The sequence below is a fragment of the Coregonus clupeaformis genome, chromosome 21 (genome assembly GCF_020615455.1).
Source record: "Coregonus clupeaformis isolate EN_2021a chromosome 21, ASM2061545v1, whole genome shotgun sequence".
NCBI classification, from domain to species: Eukaryota; Metazoa; Chordata; class Actinopteri; order Salmoniformes; family Salmonidae; genus Coregonus; species Coregonus clupeaformis.
Genome location: NC_059212.1, coordinates 14036387 through 14061762, shown reverse-complemented (window position 1 = coordinate 14061762; position 25376 = coordinate 14036387). Strand labels below are relative to the sequence as shown.

Genomic DNA, 25376 nt, shown 5'->3' with positions numbered 1-25376 from the left:
TACAGTACATCCTATATCTAATCCCATCCTGTACTATCCTACATCCTATATCTAATCCCATCCTACATCCTTTCCGTATATGAAACTGAAAGAAAAGGTAATAGCCTAGATGCTCCCAGAGTTGGAATGTAAAGCAAAGTTTAGACCAGGCTGATGTAAAATGGCCGCTAACATTGATTGTGACCTTTCCTTTGACCTGTCCCTGGCTGTGTGTTATTGCAGATGGCCTGGTGTCCTACAGTGCTCCGGCCGGCCAAGAGATGACCTACAGAGGCCTGGACGTCCACCTCAATGACTCGGTCTACGATGGATCCATGGGTCTACGGTCAGTTGGGTTTGTTTTAGTATATTTGTACTTCAACAGTGGCATATTGTAAGTACAAAACTGTTAAGAAGCGTTAAGTGGTCCACATCCGGAGTGACTCTGACCCGAAGGTACTATTTAACAAAGTTGTGGGCCATTCTTGGCCCATGTGAAGATTCTGTGTACAACCCTTGTCACACTACTGAGCTAAGCGGAGCCAAGCTGTACTGCCCTGGCCTGGTTTTGTATCCACCATAGTTTCTGGAACCGTGCTGAAAAGAACAATGTGAAAGGAAAATATCCAAGCCAGCACAATACGGTTCGGGTCAGTACGATAGTGTGAAATTATGACGTGTAATACACAAGTGGAGGCAACACAGGCATGATAGCAACAAAGACCTATTTTTCTCGTCTCTCCCCCCAGTATGGGTTAGGGATTAAGTGCCATGCTCAAGGGCACAACTGTAGCGGATGGGAGTAATGGTCCTGTCTCCTCTCTCCCCCCAGTATGGAGGAAGGCCTGGGCCAGCTGACTGACGGGACGTGGGGTCTTGATGACTTCCTCCACAGTCACGTGTACGGCGTGTGGCCCGGCTACGACTACGTGGGTTGGACCAATGAGAGCTTCCCTAAGGGCTACGTGGAGATGACCTTCGAATTTGACCGCGTCCGCAACTTCACCTCGATGAAGGTGAAAGGTCAACTAGTACAAAAGGAGGTGGAGGAGGATGTGGTTTTACCATGTTCCCAATGGGCAAAACTGGGCAAAACTGGTTGAAATTCTGGTTGTATTGACGTAGTTTCAGACAGACCATAACCTTGTGTCATGGCTGAACATCTAGGCATATGTCCTACAACTTTAGCCTCCAATTGTTTCATCAGTGGCTATCCAGTTTATTCTTCAAACCATGCAGTGACAGACAGTATACTACAGTACACTCTGCTCTCAAGTTTTATAGTTGACAGTTCTCCTCCTCTCTCCGTAGGTGCACTGCAATAACATGTTCAGCCGCGGCGTGAGAATGTTCCGGCAGGCCTCGTGTTACTTCCGTACGTCCGATTCGGACTGGGAGTCCCAGCCAGTGTCCTTACGTCTCCCGGTGGACCGGGTCAGCCAGAGCGCCCGGTTCATCACCGTGCCCCTGGGGGACCGCATGGCCAGCACCATCAAGTGCCGCTTTGCCTTCAACGAGGCCTGGATGATGATCAGCGAGGTGGCCTTCCAGTCAGGTGAGACTTGAGAAGCCTGGGTCATGTCCAGTAGGGCTCACTGTAACAAAACATTTTTGAAACAGGAAACAAAAATCTTAGTGTGTTTTAGTTCAGGTGGTGTCTCCCTGTTTCACTCTGTTTCAAAATAGATGATGACATTTCTCTCTCTCTCTCTCTCTCTCTCTCTCTCTCTCTCTCTCTCTCTCTCTCTCTCTCTCTCTCTCTCTCTCTCTCTCTCTCTCTCTCTCTCTCTTTCAGCAGGGACAGCAGTTTATAATACATCTCCGACTCCCCGCAAACGTGGCCACCCGACAAATGTTCTTCCAGGTCAGCTCCAGCTACATTCTTACCTATTTTGCCTTCGCCAACCCTCTCTCCTTTTGCATTCAATAGTGCCCTCTGCTGCCTGTTCTTAAAATGCTGTTGCATTAATTGTGATGAATAGAGGTTAGTTACAGTGAAATATGAGGGAAATTACAACAGCATTAATGAATGATAAATACAACACTTACTGAGGATGACATTATAATGAGTTTTTATGAAAACCTTACATGCGATGTGAGCACTAAACGTCTTGATGACAACCCTTTCTTGTAATAAATATTATACTGCCATGTTTCTAGCTGTCAAATCCTCAATGTTTCTAGCTGTCAAATCCTCAATTCCTTCAGTGAGGGATCTTGGATTCTTCTCTCCAATGCACTTTGACAGGGAGGTAAGGAATTGAGTAAACAAGGACGGAGGAAGCAACGAAGCCCTCTGTTAAATATTCTCTACCTTCTGGTACATTAGGAGATGACCCCATTCACAAAGTGGATGAAAGCAGCACCCGGATCCTGATTGGCTGCCTGGTGGCCATCATCGTCATCCTTTTGGCCATCATAGTCATCATTCTATGGCGCCAGGTCTGGCAGAAGATGCTAGAGAAGGTATGTAAAATGTATGTTTTCAGAGAGGAAATCATTAGGGTTGATCTAATAGCTACGAGGAAACGTCTCTGTCTTGTTATAAAATAAATACTGCTGTCAGGCTAAAAAGGAAGTCAGAAACTAAGACTGCGAATGACACTGATCAAAGTTGTTGATTAAAGTTTTTTTTTTAGCTCAAGTGTTTCTTACTAGCAGTAATGTAACCCCTAAACTCGATTTCCAGGCCTCTTAGCCAAACTCAAACACAAGATTACAACATCTGTCAATGTTTGACTTGGTGCCAACCACAGAGTTAGAAAAGCTAGAAAATGCACCTCCTATCTTTGCCATTGATTGCTTCTGTTGTCCCAAGAGCGTCCTCTAGCTTTTCTCTCTGGTGCCACCGAACATTACAACACACACAGTTTATAACAGTAACTACCCTTCCCTCCAGGCTTCTCGGCGTATGCTAGACGACGAGCTGTCGGCCCGTCTGGCCGTCCAGACCCAGGCCTTCTCCTTCCACCACTCGTCCCAGTCCAGCGGGGACGGCTCCAACTCCACCTACGAGAGGATCTTCCCCCTCTGTTCCTCTGACTACCAGGAGCCCTCCCGCCTCATCCGCAAGCTGCCCGAGTTTGCCCAGTCCACCGAGGAGCTGGGTGAGTTGATTAAAGGGAAAGTTTAACAGATGTTTTCAGACTTCAGCGATGGTGAGGGACATGGACTAATCTTGACGTTAGACTACTTTTGGTGTGAAAAAAATATGACAAACTTTGATTTGGAGTGTAATGTCCCTTTCAGCCAGTGTTTATCAAATCGTGGGTCTAGTGACCCCTAATTACTTTTGGGTGGTGGCTTATTAAGACAGGCCTGTGTCTAGAAATATCAGTGTTGTTAACTTGGAGGGTCACAAGAATATTTCAATGGTCTTGATCAGGTCACAGCTTATTGAAGTGTGAACCTATGCTCTGTGTACTCCACAGCAGCGACTAGCTCCTCCTCCAGACCGCCCCAGGCCTGCGGTTCAGACGGGGCTCCCCACTACGCCGAGGCAGACATTGTGAGCCTGCAGGAGGGGACTACGGGCAGCAACACCTACTCCATCACGGCCGTCAACATGAGTCTGCTCTCTGGGAAGGACACGGCCATGAGGGAGTTCCCCAGGGACAAGCTCACCTTTAAGGAGAAACTGGGAGAGGGACAGTTTGGAGAGGTATGGATTAAAACTCTCTTGGGGGAAAAAAGAGAGTTTTGTGTGTGTGCGTGTGTGTGCAAACATGCAGGCAATCAAACAGAAAGAACAAAAGTCAGACGACTCTTGCTTTCTTGCTAGACAGATGAAACATCAATAGTAAAATGCCTTTGTTTCTTCCCACAGGTGCACCTGTGTGAGGCAGAGGGCATGCATGATTTTGTGGAGAAGGATCTGTCTGAAGAGGTCAATGACCTTTCAAATAAGCTAGAGGGCAGCGATGACACACCTATTCTGGTGGCTGTGAAGACACTGAGGGAGGACGCCAACAAGAACGCAAGGTGAGAGCACCTGATCTGGAACTGTTTCCATGACAACTGTAATGTCATAAGTACAAGAGCCACAGGATGTACAGTATGGAAAATGGCTTTTGTGATCTGCATGACAACAATGCTTGTTCTTGCCTCATCTTTCACTTTGTGTTCTTGGTGTCTTGCCATTGGCCAGTTGTAACAGAGAATGTGTTCACAATAGTCTACCAAGTAAGATGAAGTAAATTGACAAATCAACAAATGGAAAGAGCACTGTATTACCCTATTTAGCCAGGTGTCACATCCGTTACCATCCCTTGTAATAGGAATGACTTCTTGAAAGTTAAACTACGTGGTGCGACAATGTAAAGTGTGACTAGCAGGTGTCATAACTTTTACCTTCCAGTGTTAGTTGCAGGAATTACTTCTTGAAGGAGAAACGACAGGGTATTTTTGTGCAACTTAATGTGAAGTGTGACTGGCAGATGTCATAGCCGTCGCCACCTCGTGTTACAGGAATGACTTCCTGAAGGAGATCAGGATCATGTCTCGGCTGAGGGACCCTAACATCGTCAGTCTGCTGGCAGTGTGTGTGGAGAGCGACCCCCTCTGCATGATCACGGAGTACATGGAGAATGGAGACCTTAACCAGTTCCTGTCCAGCCATCAACTGGACGAAGTGGAGGAGACACAATCTAGTGACAAAGCCACGGTCAGGTACGTTACATCTGCATCATTTTACTACATAATGACATCACCGATAGGGGTTATTATGAAAGGTGATAATCATAACAACAATTCATTTTCGCATTTTTTATTTATCAAGTAAATTTCTACATCCATATAGTTCATAACAGTATGCGTAAACCGATGCAATAGCGCAGTATTAAAACGTTTGTCACTCCAACACTTTACAATTAGCTAAAATGTGTTATTTTCTGACCACATACACTTGCCCTCTCTTTATCATTATATAAAAAATAATATTTCAATACACTCTTTCATCTCTCTCATATCCTCTTAGCTACAGCAACCTGATGAGCATGGCTACACAGATAGCCTCTGGTATGAAGTACCTGTCCTCTCTCAACTTTGTCCACCGTGACCTGGCCACGCGCAACTGCCTGGTGGGCAAGAACTACACCATCAAGATTGCTGACTTCGGCATGAGTCGGAACCTGTATCGCGGTGACTACTACCGTATCCAGGGACGGGCCGTTCTTCCTATTCGCTGGATGTCATGGGAGAGCATCCTGTTGGTAAGAGAGAGCTTAGAGAGCGCTGATATTAGCAGTAATGTTCTGTCGCATGTCGTTTTCAACCAAACTGTGTGTCTTTCCCAGGGGAAGTTCACCATGGCCAGCGATATGTGGGCTTTTGGCGTGACTCTGTGGGAGATTCTGACCCTGTGCGAAGAGCAGCCCTACTCGCAGTTTTCCGACGAGCAGGTCATCGAGAACACTGGCGAGTTCTTCAGGGACCAGGGCAAGCAGGTGACTACCACACTAGTTCCAAAAGGGTTATTCGGCTGTTCCCATAGGAGAGCCATTTTTGGTTCCTCTGTGGAAAGGGTTTTACATGGAACCAAAAAGGGTTTTTCAAAGGGTTCTCCTATGGGGACAGCCAAAGAACACTTTTATGTTCTAGATAGCACCTTTTCTTCTAAGAGTGTACCAGTGACAGGCAGAACATGTGTACATGCAACAAAACGGGTACAGAACCAGGTTTGTCAGTCTGCGTGACTAAATATTGTGTTAGCTTGCTCAGCTAAATGTCTTGGAGCTAGCTTAGTCGTATGGTTTACATATTGTTGAGGTTGACAGACATGCACTGTGTGTTGTTCTGTGACTGAAATATGGGCAAGTTACAGGTGACAAAACATCCCAAATTGTATTTCTTGTCATTTCCTAAAACGTCTTCTCAGGTGTACCTGCCGAGGCCTGCCTGTTGCCCTGATGCGGTCTATAGCAGCCTGATGCTGGGTTGCTGGAGGAGAAACGCCAAACAGAGACCCACCTTTCAGGAGATATACAGCCAGCTTGGGGAGAGCCAGGAATAGCAGCACATATATAGACCCCAGTTATATAGAGTGCTCCGGGTGAAAGTTCCCCTAGGTACAGATCCAGGATCAGCTTCCCCTCCGCCAATCCTTACATTAACCATTAGTGGAGAAAATGCCAAACTAACCTAAGATCAGCGTTTAGGGGCAACTTTATCCTACACTTCATCCTTTTTTGTAACATGGACCAGCATCATCCTACATTCAAGGGCCGGCAAAGTATGGTCCTTCCTCCTTTGAGGACCCCGTAAATTAGAACTAGCACATGAGAACTGACTGAAAACTGCATGCGATGTTCTCTTCATCTCTCTTTCTCTCTCTCAGCCTTTTTCTCTCTCAGTTTTAGTTGACTCCCTATCGCTATTCACCAGAGCCATGTATATTTATATTAACAATGTCTATTGCACACTCTGAAAACGCCACCTCTCTCTCTCCCTCTCTCTCTCCCTCCCTCTCTCTCTCTCCCTCTCTCTCTCCCTCTCTCTCTCTCCCTCTCTCTCTCTCCCTACATCACAATCTAGTTTTAGGGTGGGGGACAGTTCTGTAAAGATTATTCATTGTGTCTGTAGCTCAATTGGTAGAGCATGGCGCTTGTAATGCCAAGGTAGTGGGTTCGATCCCCGGGACCACCCATACGTACAAATGTATGCACACATGACTGTAAGTCGCTTTGGATAAAAGCGTCTGCTAAATGGCATATTTATGATGAAATGTAGGAATGCTGTGTCAGAGAGTGCACACCAGGAAATGTAATGTTGTTTATAATATTAAATGATTATGTTATGAAGATAATAATGTGTAGAAAGTCTCCTTTTGGACTCAGATATTTCAAGAATGAATCTGTTTGCTAGGTTTTTCTTTATTCAGTTGATGTTGTGAAATGTGTTGTATTTTGTCAAAGATAATTAGTCCTTTGAGTTAAATATGTGCCTTGAAATAGTGCAACTTCATACTTAAAACCTGCATTTATATTGTTTGTGCAAGTTTTATACTCTAATTAGACAGTAGGCCTACTTATGGTTTCAATGAATTTACTGAACCTTCTTCAATGTTCAAAACAATTTTAAAAAACAACAATAAAATGTTAAAATCAAAAAAGATGATGCAGATTGTTCCTCTTTTCCTCAGCAACTCAGTGAGCCTGAAAAAGAAAGACAAAAACAGAAGTAGGAAAAAAAACGGTAATTCACAACTTCTTCTTTTCAATATTCTTTATTGACAGGATGTATTGCTACAATATTTTATCAATAAAATACAGAGTAAAAGTACAACAGAGTGCTTAGTAATGCTTAAAGGCTTCTTCTACTTTCCTCTGCCCCCTCTCTGTGCTCTCCAGAGTCCCTGGAAGTCCTGTAGTCTTCTTCCTCCAACCTATAGCAGTGGAAAGGCTAGTGGTGGTCAGCACCTCATCACTGATAGGAATCTGTAGTTTAACAGGGGCTTCAGCCAGCAGTGTGCAATCCTGAGGGGCCACAGAGCTCACTGGCAGCTCTCCAGGGGAGATGGAGGGAACCCCAGATAATGCTATCTTTGCGTTGGGGAGGTTTAACTCCTCTAAAATAATTTGCATGGCTGCTTTGTCGAGTACCTGGCCAATGATCTGGTTAGCCAGACAGATGAGGGAGTCATGTGAAGCCCAGTATGATAGTATTGAGGCTGCTTATTGAAGTGAAGATTCCACTGAGTGATGATGACAGGGAGGACAGGGAGCTATTGATGTCATATGCGGCATACTCATCATCCATGATCTTACTGGTGAGAGAGAAGATGGCGCCACGTTGGGCTCCAGATTATACATGTACCTCTGTCTTTAGGGAGGTCCACGGCCGCCAGTTTCAGTTGCATTTTGAGAAGTTGGTTCCCAAGTGAAACTCATCAAGGTAAGAAACCTTCCAGTTGGTTCACCGGAGCGAGTCTCAGGTGAGATCCAGTCTGAAAGAAACGGCATGGCAACACATAAATAAAAATCTAGATAAGAGAAATGATTTTGGCATTATAAATGGGGTTATTCTCATTCATGGCATGATTTGTTTTACTATCAGATATTATCAACTGAAAAAAGTGTTGAAATATATCAAGGCTATAACAGCAAATGTAAAATGCAGTGGTATAGTTAACAGCAAACAAACACAGCCAAAAGTTTCCTGGACCAAATTGTTCCACACGTTGACGTGTTAGATATCCTCTTTCTAGGCCTACTCAAAATGTTATTTTCTAATAAATTATAATATTTTATTTTTTAGATAGAATTCAAATTCAAATGTTCTCACCTGTCATGAAATCATTCTCCATATTTGTCTTCATTGTGTTAGTGTAGAGTTATTTAGACTGTTCTTTACTTAAATGATTTCATTCCTGATTGTCACGGTCATTGTCATATAATTCTGACCAGAGCCACTGAGTGTACAAAACATTAGGAACACCTGCTCTTTCCGTGACATAGACTGACCAGGTGAATCCAGGTGAAAGCTATGATCCCTTATTGATGTCTCCTCCACTTCAATCAGTGTAGATGAAAGGGGGAGACAGGTTAAATAAGGATTTTTAAGCCTTGAGACAATTGAGACATGGATTGTGTATGTGTGCCATTCAGAGGGTGAATGGGCAAGACAAAAGATTGTGCCTTTGAACGTGGCTACTTGATGTGATAGGATAACGTCGGGCCCCTACAACGACCGCGTTATTAATGCGACACAATGTCGCAAATCACTGCCTGTCAGGGAATGAATTTGTTTGAAAAAAGTTAGTGTAAGCATTTGCAACAATGTTTCAAATGAAGAACCACTTGACGCAATATGGCGTTGTAACGTCACATTGTGGCAAGTGTAGGCCACATTTTGACAAAGTTGCTGTTAGTGGCAATACTGCCAAGTTACATTCACATGTCTCACTTGTAGTGCAGTTATAGCACTAGTAGCTTAGTTACTGTCTACTCTATCTCAAGCCGCTTCCTTATATAGCTTGTTGTCATTTAGTCTGACTAATCCATAAACTGACAATGATGCACTGACTGTCCACTGACTGTGTAATAACAGCAGACCTATGGAATTAAAATAAGCTTGTGTGTGCGGCAGCACATGTGTGTACATGACAGTGAATTTCAGAAAATGTAAACTGTGAAACATTTAAAAAGTTATCCTTTTTAGATAAAACTATACAAAATATATTCACGTCACCAAATAACTGATTAAAACACACTTGTTTTGCAGTGGTCTACAGTAGCTTCAACAGCACTCTCTGGGGTAGCACCATAGTATAGCAGAAGGACAGCTATTTTCCATCCTCTGAGTACATTGACTAAAATACAAAACATTGGCGGCTCATGGTTCTCACCCTCTTCCCTAGACCTACACAGTAATTATGACGGCTTCCGGAGGACGTCCTATCAGAGCTCTTGCAGAATGAACTGACATGTTGTCCACCCAATCAAAGGATCAGAGAATGAATTTAGTACTGAAAGCATAAGCTACAGCTAGCTAGCAGTGCAGTGCATAACATGTGGTGAGTAGTTGACTCAAAGACAGGGAAAGACAATAGTTGAAAAGTTTTAAACAAATTAATTTCTTCAGAAATTAAGGAGAGAGAGAGAGAGAGAGAAAAAAAGAGAAAGGGGGAGAGCGAGAGATATTTTGTTGTATTTTTTCCACTTTCACTTACTTAGCTAGCTAATGCAGCTAGCTAATTTAGCTTACTCAAACACTCGGCTCAAACAGAGAGGAATGCTATTTATGTTAGCTAGCTGGCTAAGGCTATCCAACACTGGAACCCTTCCAAGTCAAGGTAAGCTTTCGGTTTTATTAATTTATTGCCACGGGGCCCACCGGTGTAACCGCTAAACTGCTTGCTGTACACTGTACTGCATGATTGTAGCTGGTTTACTAACGTGTTAGTTCTAGTAGCTATGTTGACTATGACGTTAGCTAATATAGTGACAACGACGTAGGCTGTGTGAAGCGGTTAGAGGTTATGGTATGAAGGTTTGGCTTGGAAAGGTTTTTTCGCCTAGTCACAGACAGCTGTTGTGTTGCACTGAAGTCCACAAGTGAAGGGTAAAAGGTGAGAGGAGAGCACGTTGAAATACATTTTTTAAATGGAAGCAAACAGAACGAAAAGGGGATAAATCTACCTGAAAATTCTAGATCAGCTAGATGCAGGCAAAAGTGTGCAAGACGGTATTGAATGTGTCACTGTCTGTCACCTTGATTACTGCAATTTGTCTCTCGACCTGTGCACCTACATTATAAACTTTCATTCGTAGGCTAGGTTGTAGCAACGTCATGATGGGTATAGGGAAAATTCAAGTATCATGTAGTAGCCTAAACCTATCGATGTTACATTGAGCTGGGTGAATGGAATATGAATGACAGTCATCCAATGTGCTTTAATAGAAAGAAGACCATGCTCATAAAAAAAAATTATAATAATAATAAACAGCACTGACCACTGACACACACATATGGTACACACACACCTGGATGTGGGCTCTGTCCGCTAGGTGGTCCGTGCTGCCACACTGTAGGAGTAATAGTAATTACCCTGTTAACCCCTCACACACACACGTATAGACACACATACACAAATGCATACGTACTTTACATCCTTTTCGATGTGATATCAATAAATACTTTTACTAATACGCATTCCACAGGTACAACAGACTGGACTACCTATACCTTAATGCCGGGATCATGCCTAATCCACAGATTGACATCAAGCCTTTTTCAAGGGCCTATTTTCTAGGTAAGGTAATAGCCTTCAAGCCACACTCTACTCAAACAACACACACCATTTCATTTCTCAAGGAACCCCTGCCATTTCTAGTCAATGGTTCATATTTGCACCTTCGGTTATTTGAGGGGTTCTTGGAGTAACTTTTAATGGTCCTATGTAGCAACGGGTTCCTGGAGGAACCCTGGGGTGGAGGCGTGGCTTAGTAGGGGCTTGGCTTTAAGATAGATCTTTTTTTGGAAACCTGTTAGAGTAAATGTCTACTGTTAATCTGTTCTGTTGTATTGTCATCACATGTTAAGGTTGAACACTGACAGTTTTGTAGCTTCAATGAGGCTAACAGTGGTGTAATATGTAATCTGCATAAATATTCAAGGAACGTTTACATTTGCAGTGTACAAAAAGCCACACATCCAATAAGCCACACGTCCAATAAGCCACGCCTCCAATCTGATAGGCTGCCGTCTCTACAATATATTATTAAAAAGGTTCAAAATTGAACCCCTCCCATCACAAAAAGGTTCTGGTTTGAACCTTCAAACAAGGGTTCCTCGAATACCCTTTTCAGAGGGGTTCCTCAAGGAACCTTTTTGAACTGGAAAGGTTCCACCAGTGTGGCAACCCATAAGGTTCTTCCAGGCAGCTTTACTTCTCTCACAACTAGACTCCAAGTACAAATCAGTTTCCATTTGACCCCCTGAAAAAGTTTGAACATATAACCCTTCTTCAGATATTATGTCTAGTAAGTGTTTAGTATTTTCCTGTGCTCTGATGTGATGTCATCTTTGTGCTGCAGCAACGTCGTCAAAATGTTTGCCACAGCAGAGGGCCTCCTGACCCAGCAGGACCGTGTCAACAAAGGAAGTGTTCGCCACAAACCTCTTTGGACACTTTATGCTGGTACGTCATCTATCTTATTTTATCCTCTCTTACCGTAACATTTCTCAACACAGAGAGGTTTGACTCAAATGGAAACAGAGCCTGGAAATTAAAACATAAGCTGGTTAGGGCCAGATGTTTTTCCTAACCTACGTAACCTGACTAGGGCCCCTGTTACAACTAAGGCATAGGGACTGGCGTTTTCCTTGGTCAGGTCTCATGGTCACATGGTGAGGAAAAACGTAAAGGGGGGCTGAACTGATTTCGCCTCACTTTTCCACGTCCTTATTAAGAAATGATAGAAGCCATAATGAGAGTTGTCTTGAGGCTGTGGTATGATGTGAGTGTGTTATGTTCGTTGTGTGTTCCGCTTTACTCACCATAGTTGAAATATCCCATACAGCCACCTTACTTTCAACAAGGGATTGCGTGATTAATGGCTTTGCAAACGCCGGGTCACGTGCTGCTGTACTCCTAATCAATGCTTTTTTGGGTGCTGCCAACCGTACCAGGTAGCGGTGCCGTAGCGGAAACACGTTCTCTGAAGGGATGAATCAGCTTCACCATCTGCCAGTCCGACGGACGAATCTGGGTTTGGCGGATGCCAGGAGAACGCTACCTGCCCGAATTCATAGTGGCAACTGTAAAGTTTGGTGGAGGAGGAATAATGGTCTGGGGCTGTTTTTCATGGTTCGATCTAGGCCACTTAGTTCCAGTGACGGTCAAATCTTAATGCTACAGCATACAATGACATTCTAGAAGATTTTGTGCTTCCAACTTTGTGGCAATAGTTTGGGGAAGGCCCTTTCCTGTGTCAGCATGACAATTCCCCCATGCACAAAGCGAGGTCCATACAGAAATGGTTTGTTGATTGGTGTGGAAAAACTTGACTGGCCTGCACAGAGCCCTGACCTCAACCCCATCGAACACATTTGGGATGAATTGGAACGCCGACTGCAAGCCAGGCCTAATCGCCCAACATCAGTGACCTCACTAATGCTCTTGTGGCTGAATGGAAGCAAGTCCCTGCAGCAATGTTCCAACATCTAGTGGAGGCTGTTATAGCAGCAAAGGGGGGACCAACTCCATATTAATGCCCATGATTTTGGAATGATACGTTCGATGAGCAGGTGTCCACATATTTTTGGTCATGTAGTGTAGCTAAATAAAATTGAAAGGATGTTTACCCCAAACGATTTCCGAGGGAATGCACACATGCGGCTATTCTGTGTTGGTTAGCAAAGAAACAGGTCCTCTTATATGCTTTATTTAGTTATTTATAAAATGTTATTTATGATACAAATGTTAGGCTATATGTTTAGATTTTCTATACATTCTAAGGCTGCATGATGCGACTCTAATGGTGAGAGGCATGAGCTCTGCTCTATTTCTTGCGCAGGCTGCACAGACTTCATCAGTCTCTCATTCACAATTTGACAAGCACTTGATAATATTCTCACCCATCAGACTATTCTCAATCTTTAATCTGGTCTTTACATATAGCCTACTAATATATGTGTGATTTAGAATGGCCCACAAAAACAATATGTGCGGTTACGTTTTTTAATATGCAAGCATAGGTAGTGCGTCCACAAGGCTAGGGGAAGCTAAGCTTTCCCTAAAGTAAATTGAATTGCCAAAATTATATAGCCTAATTAGCCTACTCCTGTTTATACAGAAATAAATGAAATCATTCAAAATAGGCTACTAAAACATGATTTGGTCACAGAGGATCATTACCTTATTTTTAAAAAAATAAGTTGTGGATTGTTTTAAATCGTATTGGCAGAATTTGGTCAAGTTATTGTTTAGTTGTGACTGTCTGTGAAAAGTAGCGAAGCCAAGCCAGGCATATCACAATATCTCAAAATACAATCGAGAGAAAACATAGTTTGGAAAGACTAATCTGTGTTTCAGTTATCAAAAGTCTCAATTTATCTTATTGGCACCAGCGTAGAGCATCGGCCATATCCCCGGTGAGTGTGCACTGCGCATATTCACTATTTATCATTGTTGGGTCAGTGCTAATTAAGTTTATTTTTGGACAATAATTTCCTCCTCCAGTTTAGATGGACATCATATTTTATTTATTTGTGTCTGACCTTCTCGTAGGCCTATTATATGGACAACGTCGTTTTTATTGATCCGTTTGTCAGTGTCAGCAGAGCAGGCTACCCTGTAATTTGTCGTATTAAAAAAGATTCTGCTAATGTCTCCAGTCATATAAAATGTAGTAGAATTGCATGAAATGTGTTTATAAAAGGCCACATTTTTCCCATGCAAAGAAAGAAGAAACGTATCTGAAATCACCTAGGTCTACGCTGAACGTTTTTTTTTGCAAACAGTGATTGAGTTATATTATCAGCCTAAATTATGACTATCCAATCTACTCATCACATTATGAATAGAGATACATAAGTCTGCAAATGCAATGATGCATGGAATGCTTTATTATAATAGTGAAAATGTGCTTCCCCAAACTTGAAACTCACGTGCAGCCCATATGTATGCCAGGTAGGCTACACAGGTTGTAAAGTGGATTCATGTGTTTAATTTTAAGAATTGACCAATGAATATAGCAGCATGAGAAAGCTGGGATCCTTTTTTAAATAGTGCCCAGTCAAAACTCGGCATTAGCGACAGGCAGTTAGCAAGTTTGGTAGGCTACTAATGACCATCAGCGGCAGCCGAGCGAAGTTTTAGAGAAGCCTAGTTACCGTGACTAAACGGTCAGGTCATGACTCGTGACCGCCGGTGTGGCGGTAATACAGTCACCGTAACAGCCCTAGATGGTACTCAAGAAATATGTTGTTTCATCATCTTTTCATGTTTTCAACCGAATCCAGTGATTGTCATGCATTTTGGGTTGACAATTAGGCTATTGTTGTTATATTTTACTGTTAAAATAGGGCTCCAGAATTTTCATCAATAGAGATTAATTTGCCTTCATCTTTATGTGCACTAATATCATAGGATAATTTATTTGAGGGTAATTCACCACCTGAGTAAGTGGAAACCCAAAACACATTAGCTAGATGTTATGATGAGTTTCTAGGGTATCAAGTGATTACGAATGTAAGAATGTACTTAGACACTTTTGATGGGGAGTTCATATTAGTATTTAATATGTACCATGGTTAGTTATAACAGAATGACAGAGCTTTGCCTTTACCATCTCCCTAACTCCAGAACAAAGATCCACTCTCTCTATATATACACTCTGTTACAAGTCTCTCCACGAACATCTGTTAATCATCATGGGCACTCCCATTCTTTGATGTTATTACTCTTTACCCCAAGTCAGTATATCCTGTCCATCAATCATGCTATCCTAAACATCAGTAATCTCCTTTGACATAACGGAATGTAGACTCCGTGGCACCAAGCCAATTATCTACTAACTCTAACCTGGTCCCCACTATACTATGACATGACATCAAAACACTTTAAAAACCTCATATCACTAGATTGCTAACTCTAAATATAATACCATATATTAATTGAACTGCCTTGATTAACTAGCGCTTGTATTTTGTCTCGCCACGCTAGCTATGCCCTCGTGTGGGTGCTAGCAAGCAAGCTAGGTAGTTCTAGGTATCAACAGCCAATCCAGTAGGGGCTGGAAGCTATAGTGAACTTTGATTGTTCAATAGTGCCGTGATATCGCAGAGTATTTGCATGAAGTTAAGCTTTCCCCAACTTAGATTCCGCCCTGTTCACACTCCCTTGCCCTATGGTAATATTTTAGCCCATGCTCACATCGCCTAATGGTCCCCTGCCCACTACACTTCTCTCTCATTGAAAATAAATGGCTTCCGTTCTTTCATCGCCCCCTATCGGAACCGGTTAACACGAGGCGTAACAATACATTTTACGTCCAAAAAAACGTTGCAGTTGTAGCCTACCACTCAATTTTAAAAAATTTATTTAACTAGGCAAGTCAGTTAAGAACAAATTCTTATTTACAATGACAGCCTACACCGACCAAACCCGGACGACGCTGGGCCAATTGTGCACCGCCCTATGGGACTCCCAATCACGGCTGGTTGTGATACAGCCTGGAATCGAACCAGTGGGTCTGTAGTGCCTTAGACCGCTGCGCCACTCAGGAGGTCAATGAGGCCTATGCAATCGCTATGACCAATGTGCTTTTCGCGCACTCCGTATCTCAAAGCCTTGGTTGTAAAATAGTTTATATTGATATTGCGCTAAAAACTGAGAGTTGAGAAATACAAATTATAACTACAAAACAGCTGAGAACCTTTGTTCCACTGTGACAACTGGCTGTGTTTTCCCCGCAATTGGATTTTTAAATGTTAGACAATCAGAACACTTTTGTTCTTCTCCTGAGCATTTTTTACCCCGGGAAAGTAGTGGAGAATTTACTGTTTGACCAAATCATAGTTTTAGCCTCCTAAAAAATAGGACGTTTTGAGTGAGGTGAGCATGTACAATGTGCAGCTCGCACCAATGCGACCAATTAAAAAAATTTACTCGCACAGCCAAGTCAAAGGGTCGCAAAATGCGACTAAATGGTCGCAGTCTGGAGCCCTGCTGTCTCTTTGGTCCAGGTTATCTGTCCCTTCAAACATTGTCATACTTTACGTCTCTATGTTCCAGGTCAGGGAGCTAGACTCTATCCTTTGCCAGGCTGGTCAGACCTCCCGGGTAGTGTGGACTTCGTCCAGCAATGCCAGACGCTCGGCCTTCAGTCAAGACGATGTCCAGCACAGACTGGGGACCGAGCCCTACGCGTCCTCCAAGTGTGCCTCCGACCTCGTTAGCCTGGCCCTCAACAGACACAACAACAGCCAGGTGAGCCAAAATGTTCACTCAGTTACACATGGCAGCATTGGGCTATGAGCCACTGGAGGGTTGTGGCAGATCCAGTTTGGATCCTTGCAAGAGATGTGGACTACGTGAGGTACACACTCATTCAGTTGCACATGGCTGTGTTTGTCTAAAGGATTTATCATATTCCAAATTTTGCACGCGTATGCACAGCAGTGTTCTAGAATATTGGACCGTGGATTTCATACTTTTCACATTCTCAGTGCAACTCAAGCAATTTCTCCAACTGTCAACACATTCAAATGAATAGAGGGGCGTACCGGAGGCGGATGGTGGTCTCAAGAGAAGCATAGCTATGTCACAATGGGACGCCGGACTATCGCGTCTCAGCATCTGTGGACTATGGTTTACCCTTAATCATTGGTCAGGAGCAACTGGTGGGTTGTGGTGGGTCCATTCTGGGTCCTGGCCTGGTGAGAGACTGGATTGTCTATGCTAGATCCTAATGGAGTGCTACCCTCTCTCATTGTTCATAGTGTCAAGTTGCATGACATTTTATATTTAGTAAAACTCTACCTCAAAAGTCAGTACATGTATTGGATAATCAATAATTATACCTTTTTTTTTTACACGGTTGACAGGGGCTGTCAGTGATTTGTCCAGGGCTGGTGATGACCAATCTTACCTATGGCATCCTCCCCACCTTCTTCTGGACCCTCATCATGCCTATCACGTATCTCGTAAGTTGGTTTTACTCTTTAGTCTTCTTTGTCACTTTTATTGTATTGACATTATTTGTTGTGGTCTTGTGATTTCATCAGAAAAACAGATTCATATAGACTTGTATTGTTACTTAACATGTTTGTCTTTATGAACAGATAAGGATCTTCACCAACACGTTCACACTGACCCGTACAATGGAGCTGGAGCATTGGTATGTCTCTCAGAAACTCATCTAAACAGTTCAGATATGTATTATTTACATCTAATATTATATATATTTATTGGCTGGTTTCCCAGACACAGATTAAAAGCTTAGTCCTGGACTAAAAAGCATACACAATACATTTTTTGTCATTTAGCAGATGCTCTTATCCAGAGCGACTTACAGTTAGTGAATACATTTTTTTTTTTTATACTGGCCCCCCGTGGGAATCAAACCCACAACCCTGGCGTTGCAAACGCCATGCTCTATCAACTCAGCTAAATCCCTGCCAGCCATTCCCTCCCCTACCCTGGGCCAATTGTGCGCCGCCCATGAGTCTCCCGGTCGCGGCCGGCTGCGACAGAGCCTGGATTTGAACCAGGATCTCTAGTGGCACAGTTAGCACTGCGATGCAGTGCCTTAGACCACTGCACCACTCAGGAGAATGGAGAATCTCCTTTGACAGTGCTTTTTAGCCCAGGACCAGGCTTAATCTGTGTCCAGCAAACCGGATGTATATTGTATTTTTTATGTAATGTTACCATCAATTAACTTGTTTTTACATTCTGCATCTTTGATCTATTTTGGCAATTATTAGATATTTTACAGCATAAGAATATTTAAATATGAAATTACTGTGTTTTCTTAGTATTTTACAGTTAATTACCACTGCAAACGCCACTGGATATTCATAGGATTACTGCATTATCACTCTAACTATGCTTATCTGATGGGTTTTGTGTGTTTATCTGGAAGATGCTTTTACAGTTGAAAACGTCACTCAACAGCTTGAAATGTTGCTTTAGCAGTATGCTTAGGGTCATTGTCCTGCTGGAAGGTGAACCTCCGTCCCAGTCTCAAATCTCTGGATGGTGTTCTCGGGGTGATGAGAGGTGTTGGGTTTGCACCAGACATAGCGTTTTCCTTGATGGCCAAAAAGCTAAATTTTAGTCTCATCTGACCAGAGTACCTTCTTCCATATGTTTGGGGAGTCTCCCACATGCCTTTTGGCGAACACCAAATGTTATGTGGGCAGCTTGTCTCTCCCTTTTCTGTTTCCCTTCCTCCTTGTTTTGTCCCCTCTTTTTCTGTTGTATCTGTATGTGTGTTTGTCCCCTTTATGTGGGTGTGTCTGGAGTGGATCAGGGGGCGTGCTCAGGATCTGCCTCTCCTGTGCAGCTGCGGGTTGTTTCCAGTGATTCCTGCCTACGCAGCTGCATCCTATTCTCTCATCAACCTGCACTACTTATTCCTGGGCATGGCTCTCCACCGGCGCCAGGTCGTTGTTCTTACCAGAGCGGTAACTTGGCTCACCAGTAAAGTTATTTTGTCTTTGTCTTCAGCCTGGCTCTCCACTCTCCTTAACCTGTCGTTTGTTTTGTCTTTAGTTTCGGACATATCTCCCAACCTGCCTGCCTTCCTGCCTGTCGGTCTGCCTGCCTGCCTGCCTGCCTGCCTCAGCCTCTCCTTCCTCCGGAGCCGACTAGCCCACTCTGTTCCTTTACTTCAGTTGTTTTTGGACTAAGACAATTTTAACTTTGATTAAATATTTTTGTTTCTTCCACTCCCTTTGTCGTGTTGTTTCTCTGAGTGCTGGGTTGAACCATAGCCTAACAGAACGATCTGGCCATGGACCCAACAGAGAAACAGCACGGGCAAACAAAGACAGCTTCCAACAAGCTATCCAGGCTCAAGGAACGTTGCTAGGACAGCATGACCAGTTGATTCGGACTCTTGTGGAAGATAATCATCAACTGCTGAACCAGGTGACTCAGTTAACTACACACGTCTCTAAATTGTCTGTTATCAGTTCTCCATCTCTCTCTGACCCCCAGTTTGATGCACCCCAAGTTGTTTCCTCGGACACTAGGCAGGCTTCGTTCCGTCGGGAACCCCTGTCACGTCGCCTGAACCGTTCAATGGAGAATTGGACAAGTGCCGGGGATTTTTGCTTCAGTGTGACTTGATTTTTCGGCAGAGACCACTGTCGTTTTCTACTGATTCATCTAAGGTACATTATGTTCTGGGGCTGTTAAGAGGGAAAGCTCTGGTTTGGGCTGAGGCTGTGTGCTCAGATCAAACTTTGACTGGATTGACTTTTGCTGATTTCTCTGCTAAATTGAAGACTGTTTTTGACCATCCTGACCATGTGGGTAATTCCTCCAAGATAATTTTAATTTGAGGCAGGGTTCTAACAGTGTGGCAGAGTACTCTATTGAGTTCTGGACGTTGGCAGCGGACTCCAAGTGGAACAATGTGGCACTTCAAGGAGCATTTCTAAACGGTTTGAATGAAGCCATTAAGGATGAACTGGCTGCTCGTGATGAGCCACATGATTTACATTCTCTCGTTTCCCTGTCCATCAAGCTAGACAATCGGTTGCGGGAGAGGCGTCGGGAGAGAGGCGATCGGCCACATCTAGGAGGACGAGTTCCCCAGCCTTCAACCACTCGAGTCTCGCCTCTCCGGAGTCGGCAGCTTCTTGTTCCTGATTCCATCCCGAGCACAGAGGGAGGAACCTATGCAAGTGGGTCGAGCTCGACTACCTCCAGCAGAGCGGCAACGGCGCCTCCAGGCGGGTGAGTGCCTGTACTGTGGAGACGCCACACACATTCTGGCTACATGCCCTAAGCGGCCAAAAGACAAGGCTCGCTTCGTAACGGTGGGTCTACTTGCGAGCCCAGAGTTAGATCCTGAACCCATCATTCCCCGATTACAAGTACCTGTAACCTTACGTTTCCAGAGTCATTCCCTGCCACTCTCAGCTCTCATAGACTCAGGTGCAGAAGATAACTTTATTAGCCACCAGTTCGTTACACAAGCTCGTATCCCCATGGAGCCACTACCTACCCCCATTCGGGTCACAGCCCTTGATGGGCGCCTCCTCGCGGAGATAACTCATCAAACCACCCCCGTTTCCCTAGTGATTTCTGGCAATCATTGTGAAAGCATTCAGCTAAGAGTTATGTCTGGCTCAGCTACCTCCCTAATCCTTGGCTTCCCCTGGTTGGCTCTTCACAACCCACAAATTGATTGGACACGCCACACCATTCTCAGTTGGAGCACTAACTGCCATTCCGAGTGCCTGAGGTCAGCGGTTCCCCCACTAAGTGTAACCCAACTCCTCCCTCAGCTCCTCTTGATCTGTCATCTGTCCCCAAAGAATACCATGACTTAGCGGAGGTTTTCAGTAAGGACAAGGCTCTGTCTCTACCACCACATAGGCCTTATGATTGCCCTATTGAACTGCTTCCTGGTGCTCCCTTGCCCTCTAGTCGGTTATACAATCTGTCCCGACCGGAAAGAGAGGCAATGGAGCAGTACATTGGTGATTCTCTGGTCTCGGGCATAATCCGTCCCTCGTCGTCTCCTTTGGGTGCAGGTTTCTTTTTCGGTGGAAAAGAAGGACAAGTCGTTACGCCCTGTATCGATTTCAGGGGTTTAAACAACATAACTGTTAAAAACAAGTATCCCCTTCCACTCATCAACTCAGCTTTTGAACCTCTGCATGGCGCCACAGTGTTTTCCAAGCTCGACCTCAGGAATGCTTATCACCTTGTCCGAATCCGAAAGGGAGATGAGTGGAAAACCGCTTTCAACACTCCACTGGGACATTTTGAGTATTTGGTCATGCCCTTTGGGCTTTCAAATGCCCCTGCGGTTTTCAAGCCATGGTGAACGATGTTCTTAGGGATTTTTGAACCGTTTTGTCTTTGTATACCTGGATGATATTCTTGTTTTTTCCAAGTCACCCGAGGAGCATGAGTCACACGTCCGTCAAGTCCTTCAACGGCTCTTGGAGAACAAGCTGTACGTCAAAGCAGAGAAGTGTGAGTTCCACAAGCAGTCTACATCGTTCCTTGGATTCATAATTGAGAGCGGGCAGGTGAAGGCGGACCCCGAGAAGATCCGGGCAGTGACGGAATGGCCCACACCCACCACCCGTAAGCAACTTCAACGATTTTTTGGGCTTTGCTAACTTCTACCGTAGATTCATTAAGGGTTTTAGTAGAGTGGTGGCACCCCTTACAAGACTCACATCTCCTAAAGTCCCTTTTCGGTGGTCCCCTGAGGCGGAGCAGGCGGTAGGGGTTTTGAAGGAACTGTTTTCCACCTCCCCGTGTTGATACACCCCAATACCTCTCTGCAGTTTGTTGTGGAGGTGGACGCGTCGGACTCAGGTGTGGGAGCAGTCCTCTCCCAGCGCTCCCCACTGACCAAAAGCTTCACCCCTGTGCTTTTTTCTCCAAGAAATTGTCACCCACAGAACGGAATTACGACGTTGGAAACCGGGAACTGCTGGCGGTCAAGCTTGCACTGGAAGAATGGCGGCACTGGCTGGATGGAGCTGAACTGCCGTTTGTGGTCTGGACTGACCACAAAAACTTGGCTTACATCCAAGCCACTAAGAGACTCAACTCACGCCAAGCCAGATGGGCCCTGTTTTTTAGTAGGTTTAACTTTATTCTTACATACAGACCGGGGTCAAGAAATGTTAAACCAGATGCTTTGTCCCGCCAGTTTGCTGACCCTTCGGAGACCAGCGAGCCTGAGGCAGTCCTGCCTTCCTCATGCGTCGTGGCGGCTGTTCAGTGGGAGATCGAGTCTCTTGTGAAGACTGCACTTGCCACGGACCGGGACCGGGTGATGGACCTCCCAACCTACTCTTTGTTCCCGAGACGGTCCGGTCTCAGGTGTTGCAGTGGATTCACACCTCCCGTTTTGCTGGTCACCCTGGGATGAGACGCACGTTGACGCTGCTTAGGAGACATTTTTGGTGGCCTTCAATGGAAACTGACGTTCGGGCTTTTGTGGCAGCCTGTTCAACCTGTGCTCGGGGCAAAGCCTCCCATCAGTCCCCGTCGGGGCTGCTGCTACCCCTCCCAGTTCCCAGCCGTCCCTGGTCCCACATTGCCATGGATTTTGTCACCGGCCTACCCAAGTCTGAAGGTAATGATACTATACTTTACCATTGTGGACAGATTCTCTAAATCTGTCCACTATATAGCATTACCAAAATTACCGTCTGCCAGTGAGACAGCGGACCTCCTAGTCCAACATGTATTCCGTCCCCATGGAATACCTGTGGACATCGTATCTGATAGAGGCCCACAGTTTACTTCCCGTGTTTGGAAGGTTTTCTGTTCTGCTTTGGGTGCTTCCGTTAGTCTGTCCTCAGGGTTTCATCCCCAGACCAACGGTCAAACAGAAAGAGCCAACCAAAACCTCGAAGCAACCCTTCGTTGTGTGGCTGCTCAACATCCATCATCCTGGGCCAAACATCTGCCCTGGATAGAGTACGCCCACAACTCCCCTCACCGCCTCTGCCACCGGTCTTTCACCCTTCGAGGTTACCATGGGTTATCAACCCCTCTGTTTCCTGCTCAGGAGAAGGAATTGGCTGTTCCTTCGGTTCAGGAGAACCTCCGCCGCTGCCAGAGAGTGTGGAGCGACGCTCGGGAAGCATTGTTTCGGACCACCGACAGGAACAAGACAACAGCGGATAGGAGCAGGACTCCCGCACCTGTGTTTCATCCTGGTCAAGAGGTTTGGCTGTCATCTAAGAACGTACCTCTTCGTACCAAATCACGCAAGCTGTCTCCTCGGTACCTGGGTCCGTTTGTGGTGGAGTCCATCATTAACCCCGCTGCGGTTCGTTTGAAGTTGCCTTCAGCCATGAAGATACACCCTACTTTCCACGTCTCCCAACTGAAACCTGTGTCCTCCAGCCTTTTGTGTCCGCTCGGCTGATCCACCTCCACCTGTTCGCCTCATTGACGACCATCCGGCCTACACCGTCAGTAGGCTCCTGGACTCTCGGAGGCGGGGTAGGGGTCTCCAATACCTAGTCGATTGGGAAGGTTATGGACCAGAGGAGAGGTCTTGGGTCCCTAAGCGTTTGTGTTGGATCCTCAGCTGATCACGGACTTCCATCACGACAACCCTGACAGGCCTGGTGGGTCGCCAGGTGGCGACCATTGAGGGGGGGTACTGTTATGTGGGCAGCTTGTCTCTCCCTTTTCTGTTTCCCTTCCTCCTTGTTTTGTCCCCTCTTTTTCTGTTGTATCTGTATGTGTGTTTGTCCCCTTTATGTGGGTGTGTCTGGAGTGGATCAGGGGGCGTGCTCAGGATCTGCCTCTCCTGTGCAGCTGCGGGTTGTTTCCAGTGATTCCTGCCTACGCAGCTGCATCCTATTCTCTCATCAACCTGCACTACTTATTCCTGGGCATGGCTCTCCACCGGCGCCAGATCGTTGTTCTTACCAGAGCGGTAACTTGGCTCACCAGTAAAGTTATTTTGTCTTTGTCTTCAGCCTGGCTCTCCACTCTCCTTAACCTGTCGTTTGTTTTGTCTTTAGTTTCGGACATATCTCCCAACCTGCCTGCCTTCCTGCCTGTCGGTCTGCCTGCCTGCCTGCCTGCCTGCCTCAGCCTCTCCTTCCTCCGGAGCCGACTAGCCCACTCTGTTCCTTTACTTCAGTTGTTTTTGGACTAAGACAATTTTAACTTTGATTAAATATTTTTGTTTCTTCCACTCCCTTTGTCGTGTTGTTTCTCTGAGTGCTGGGTTGAACCATAGCCTAACACCAAATGTGTTTGCTTATTTTTTTCTTTAAGCAATGGCTTTTTTTCTGACCACTCTTCCGTTAAGCCCAGCTCTGTGGAGTGTACGGCTTAAAGTGGTCCTATGGACAGATACTCCAATCTCCGCTGTGGAGCTTTGCAGCTCCTTCAGGGTTATCTTTGGTCTCTTTGTTGCCTCTCTGATTAATGCCCTCCTTGCCTGGTCCATGAGTTTTGGTGGGCGGCCCTCTCTTGGCAGGTTTGTTGTGGTGCCATATTCTTTCAATTTTTTAATAATGGATTTAATGGTGCTCCGTGGGACGTTCAAAGTTTCAGATATTTTTTTATAACCCAACCCTGATCTGTGCTTCTCCACAACTTTGTTCCTGACCTGTTTGGAGAGCTCCATGGTCTTCATGGTGCCCCTTGCTTAGTGGTGTTGCAGACTCTGGGGCCTTTCGGAACAGGTGTATATATAGTGAGATCATGTGACAGATCATGTGACACCTAGATTGCACACAGGTGGACTTTATTTAAATAATTATGCGACTTCTGAAAGTAATTGGTTGCACCAGATGTTATTTAGGGGCTTCATAGCAAAGTGGGTGAATACATATGGACGCACCACTTCTCCGTTTATATATTTTTTAGAATTTCTTGAAACAAGTTATTTGTTTCATTTCACTTCACCAATTTGGAGTATTTTTTGTATGTCCATTACATGAAATCCAAATAAAAATCAATTTAAATTACAGGTTGTAATGCAACAAAATAGGAAAAAAAACGCCAAGGAGGATGAATACTTTTGCAAGGCACTGTACATCCTTTGAGTCATTTTTCATAATCTGATATGTCATCCTGTCTTTAACAGCACTCCCTGGATCCGAGAGCAAAGTACGACAGTTTGACGACATGCATGGAGAGCAACTACACGCAGCCTCGACAAGTGAGTGTGTCTTTCACGGTCCTAATTTAATCAAAAGCCCCCCCCCCCAAAAAAAAAAATTTTTATATCATATTTAATAGACAGTAAGCAAACACTATAGAAAGCTTTTGGAAAGCTAGGCCCCAAGATAAACATCTGTAATATTAAAGTTGTGAACAGATTCTATATTACTGTTTCGGTCTGATAGGGTTGTTCTAGCTTTAGGTTTAAAAGGGGTTCTAAGTCAATGTTATTTGATAGAAAAAAAGTATTGTTATCTAGCCTTTTTCTCATGGCTTTGGTGTTTTCTGTTTTTTTAGATGGACATGGATGACGACATGTCAGAGGCCCTGTATGTGAAACTGCTGGAAAATGAAAAAGCTGCTCGTAAGAGATTGAAAGAGGAGGATGACAATAAACAAGCCTACAAAAAGTACCTCAACCAGACAGAGTAGTCTTTTGTACGGCTATTCTCCTTGACTGACTAGTTTAGGCCTAATCACTCAACTTTTGTTCTATAACATATCACCTACAGTGCCTTCGGAAAGTACTCAGACCCCTTGACTTTTTCCACAT

At 44.6% G+C, this 25376-nt stretch overlaps 1 protein-coding gene and 1 pseudogene across 2 annotated transcripts in view; both read left to right on the top strand.

Annotated features, from left to right (window-relative positions):
- LOC121534958 (discoidin domain-containing receptor 2-like) overlaps positions 1 to 7198 on the top strand; it is a 12607-nt gene extending 5409 nt beyond the window's left edge. The window contains exons 6-17 of one of the 2 annotated variants that reach the window (XM_041841600.2): positions 223 to 325; positions 812 to 995; positions 1291 to 1534; positions 1778 to 1843; positions 2309 to 2445; positions 2879 to 3086; positions 3411 to 3640; positions 3806 to 3960; positions 4447 to 4647; positions 4955 to 5189; positions 5274 to 5423; positions 5855 to 7198. In XM_041841600.2, coding sequence (XP_041697534.2) covers positions 223 to 325; positions 812 to 995; positions 1291 to 1534; positions 1778 to 1843; positions 2309 to 2445; positions 2879 to 3086; positions 3411 to 3640; positions 3806 to 3960; positions 4447 to 4647; positions 4955 to 5189; positions 5274 to 5423; positions 5855 to 5989 — 2048 coding nt within the window. In that variant the 3' untranslated portion in view covers positions 5990 to 7198. Of the gene's footprint in view, positions 1 to 222; positions 326 to 811; positions 996 to 1290; positions 1535 to 1774; positions 1844 to 2308; positions 2446 to 2878; positions 3087 to 3410; positions 3641 to 3805; positions 3961 to 4446; positions 4648 to 4954; positions 5190 to 5273; positions 5424 to 5854 lie in introns of both variants that reach the window. The other variant, XM_041841599.2, reaches the window with a different exon arrangement.
- On the top strand, positions 7089 to 25376 carry LOC121534774 (annotated as a pseudogene).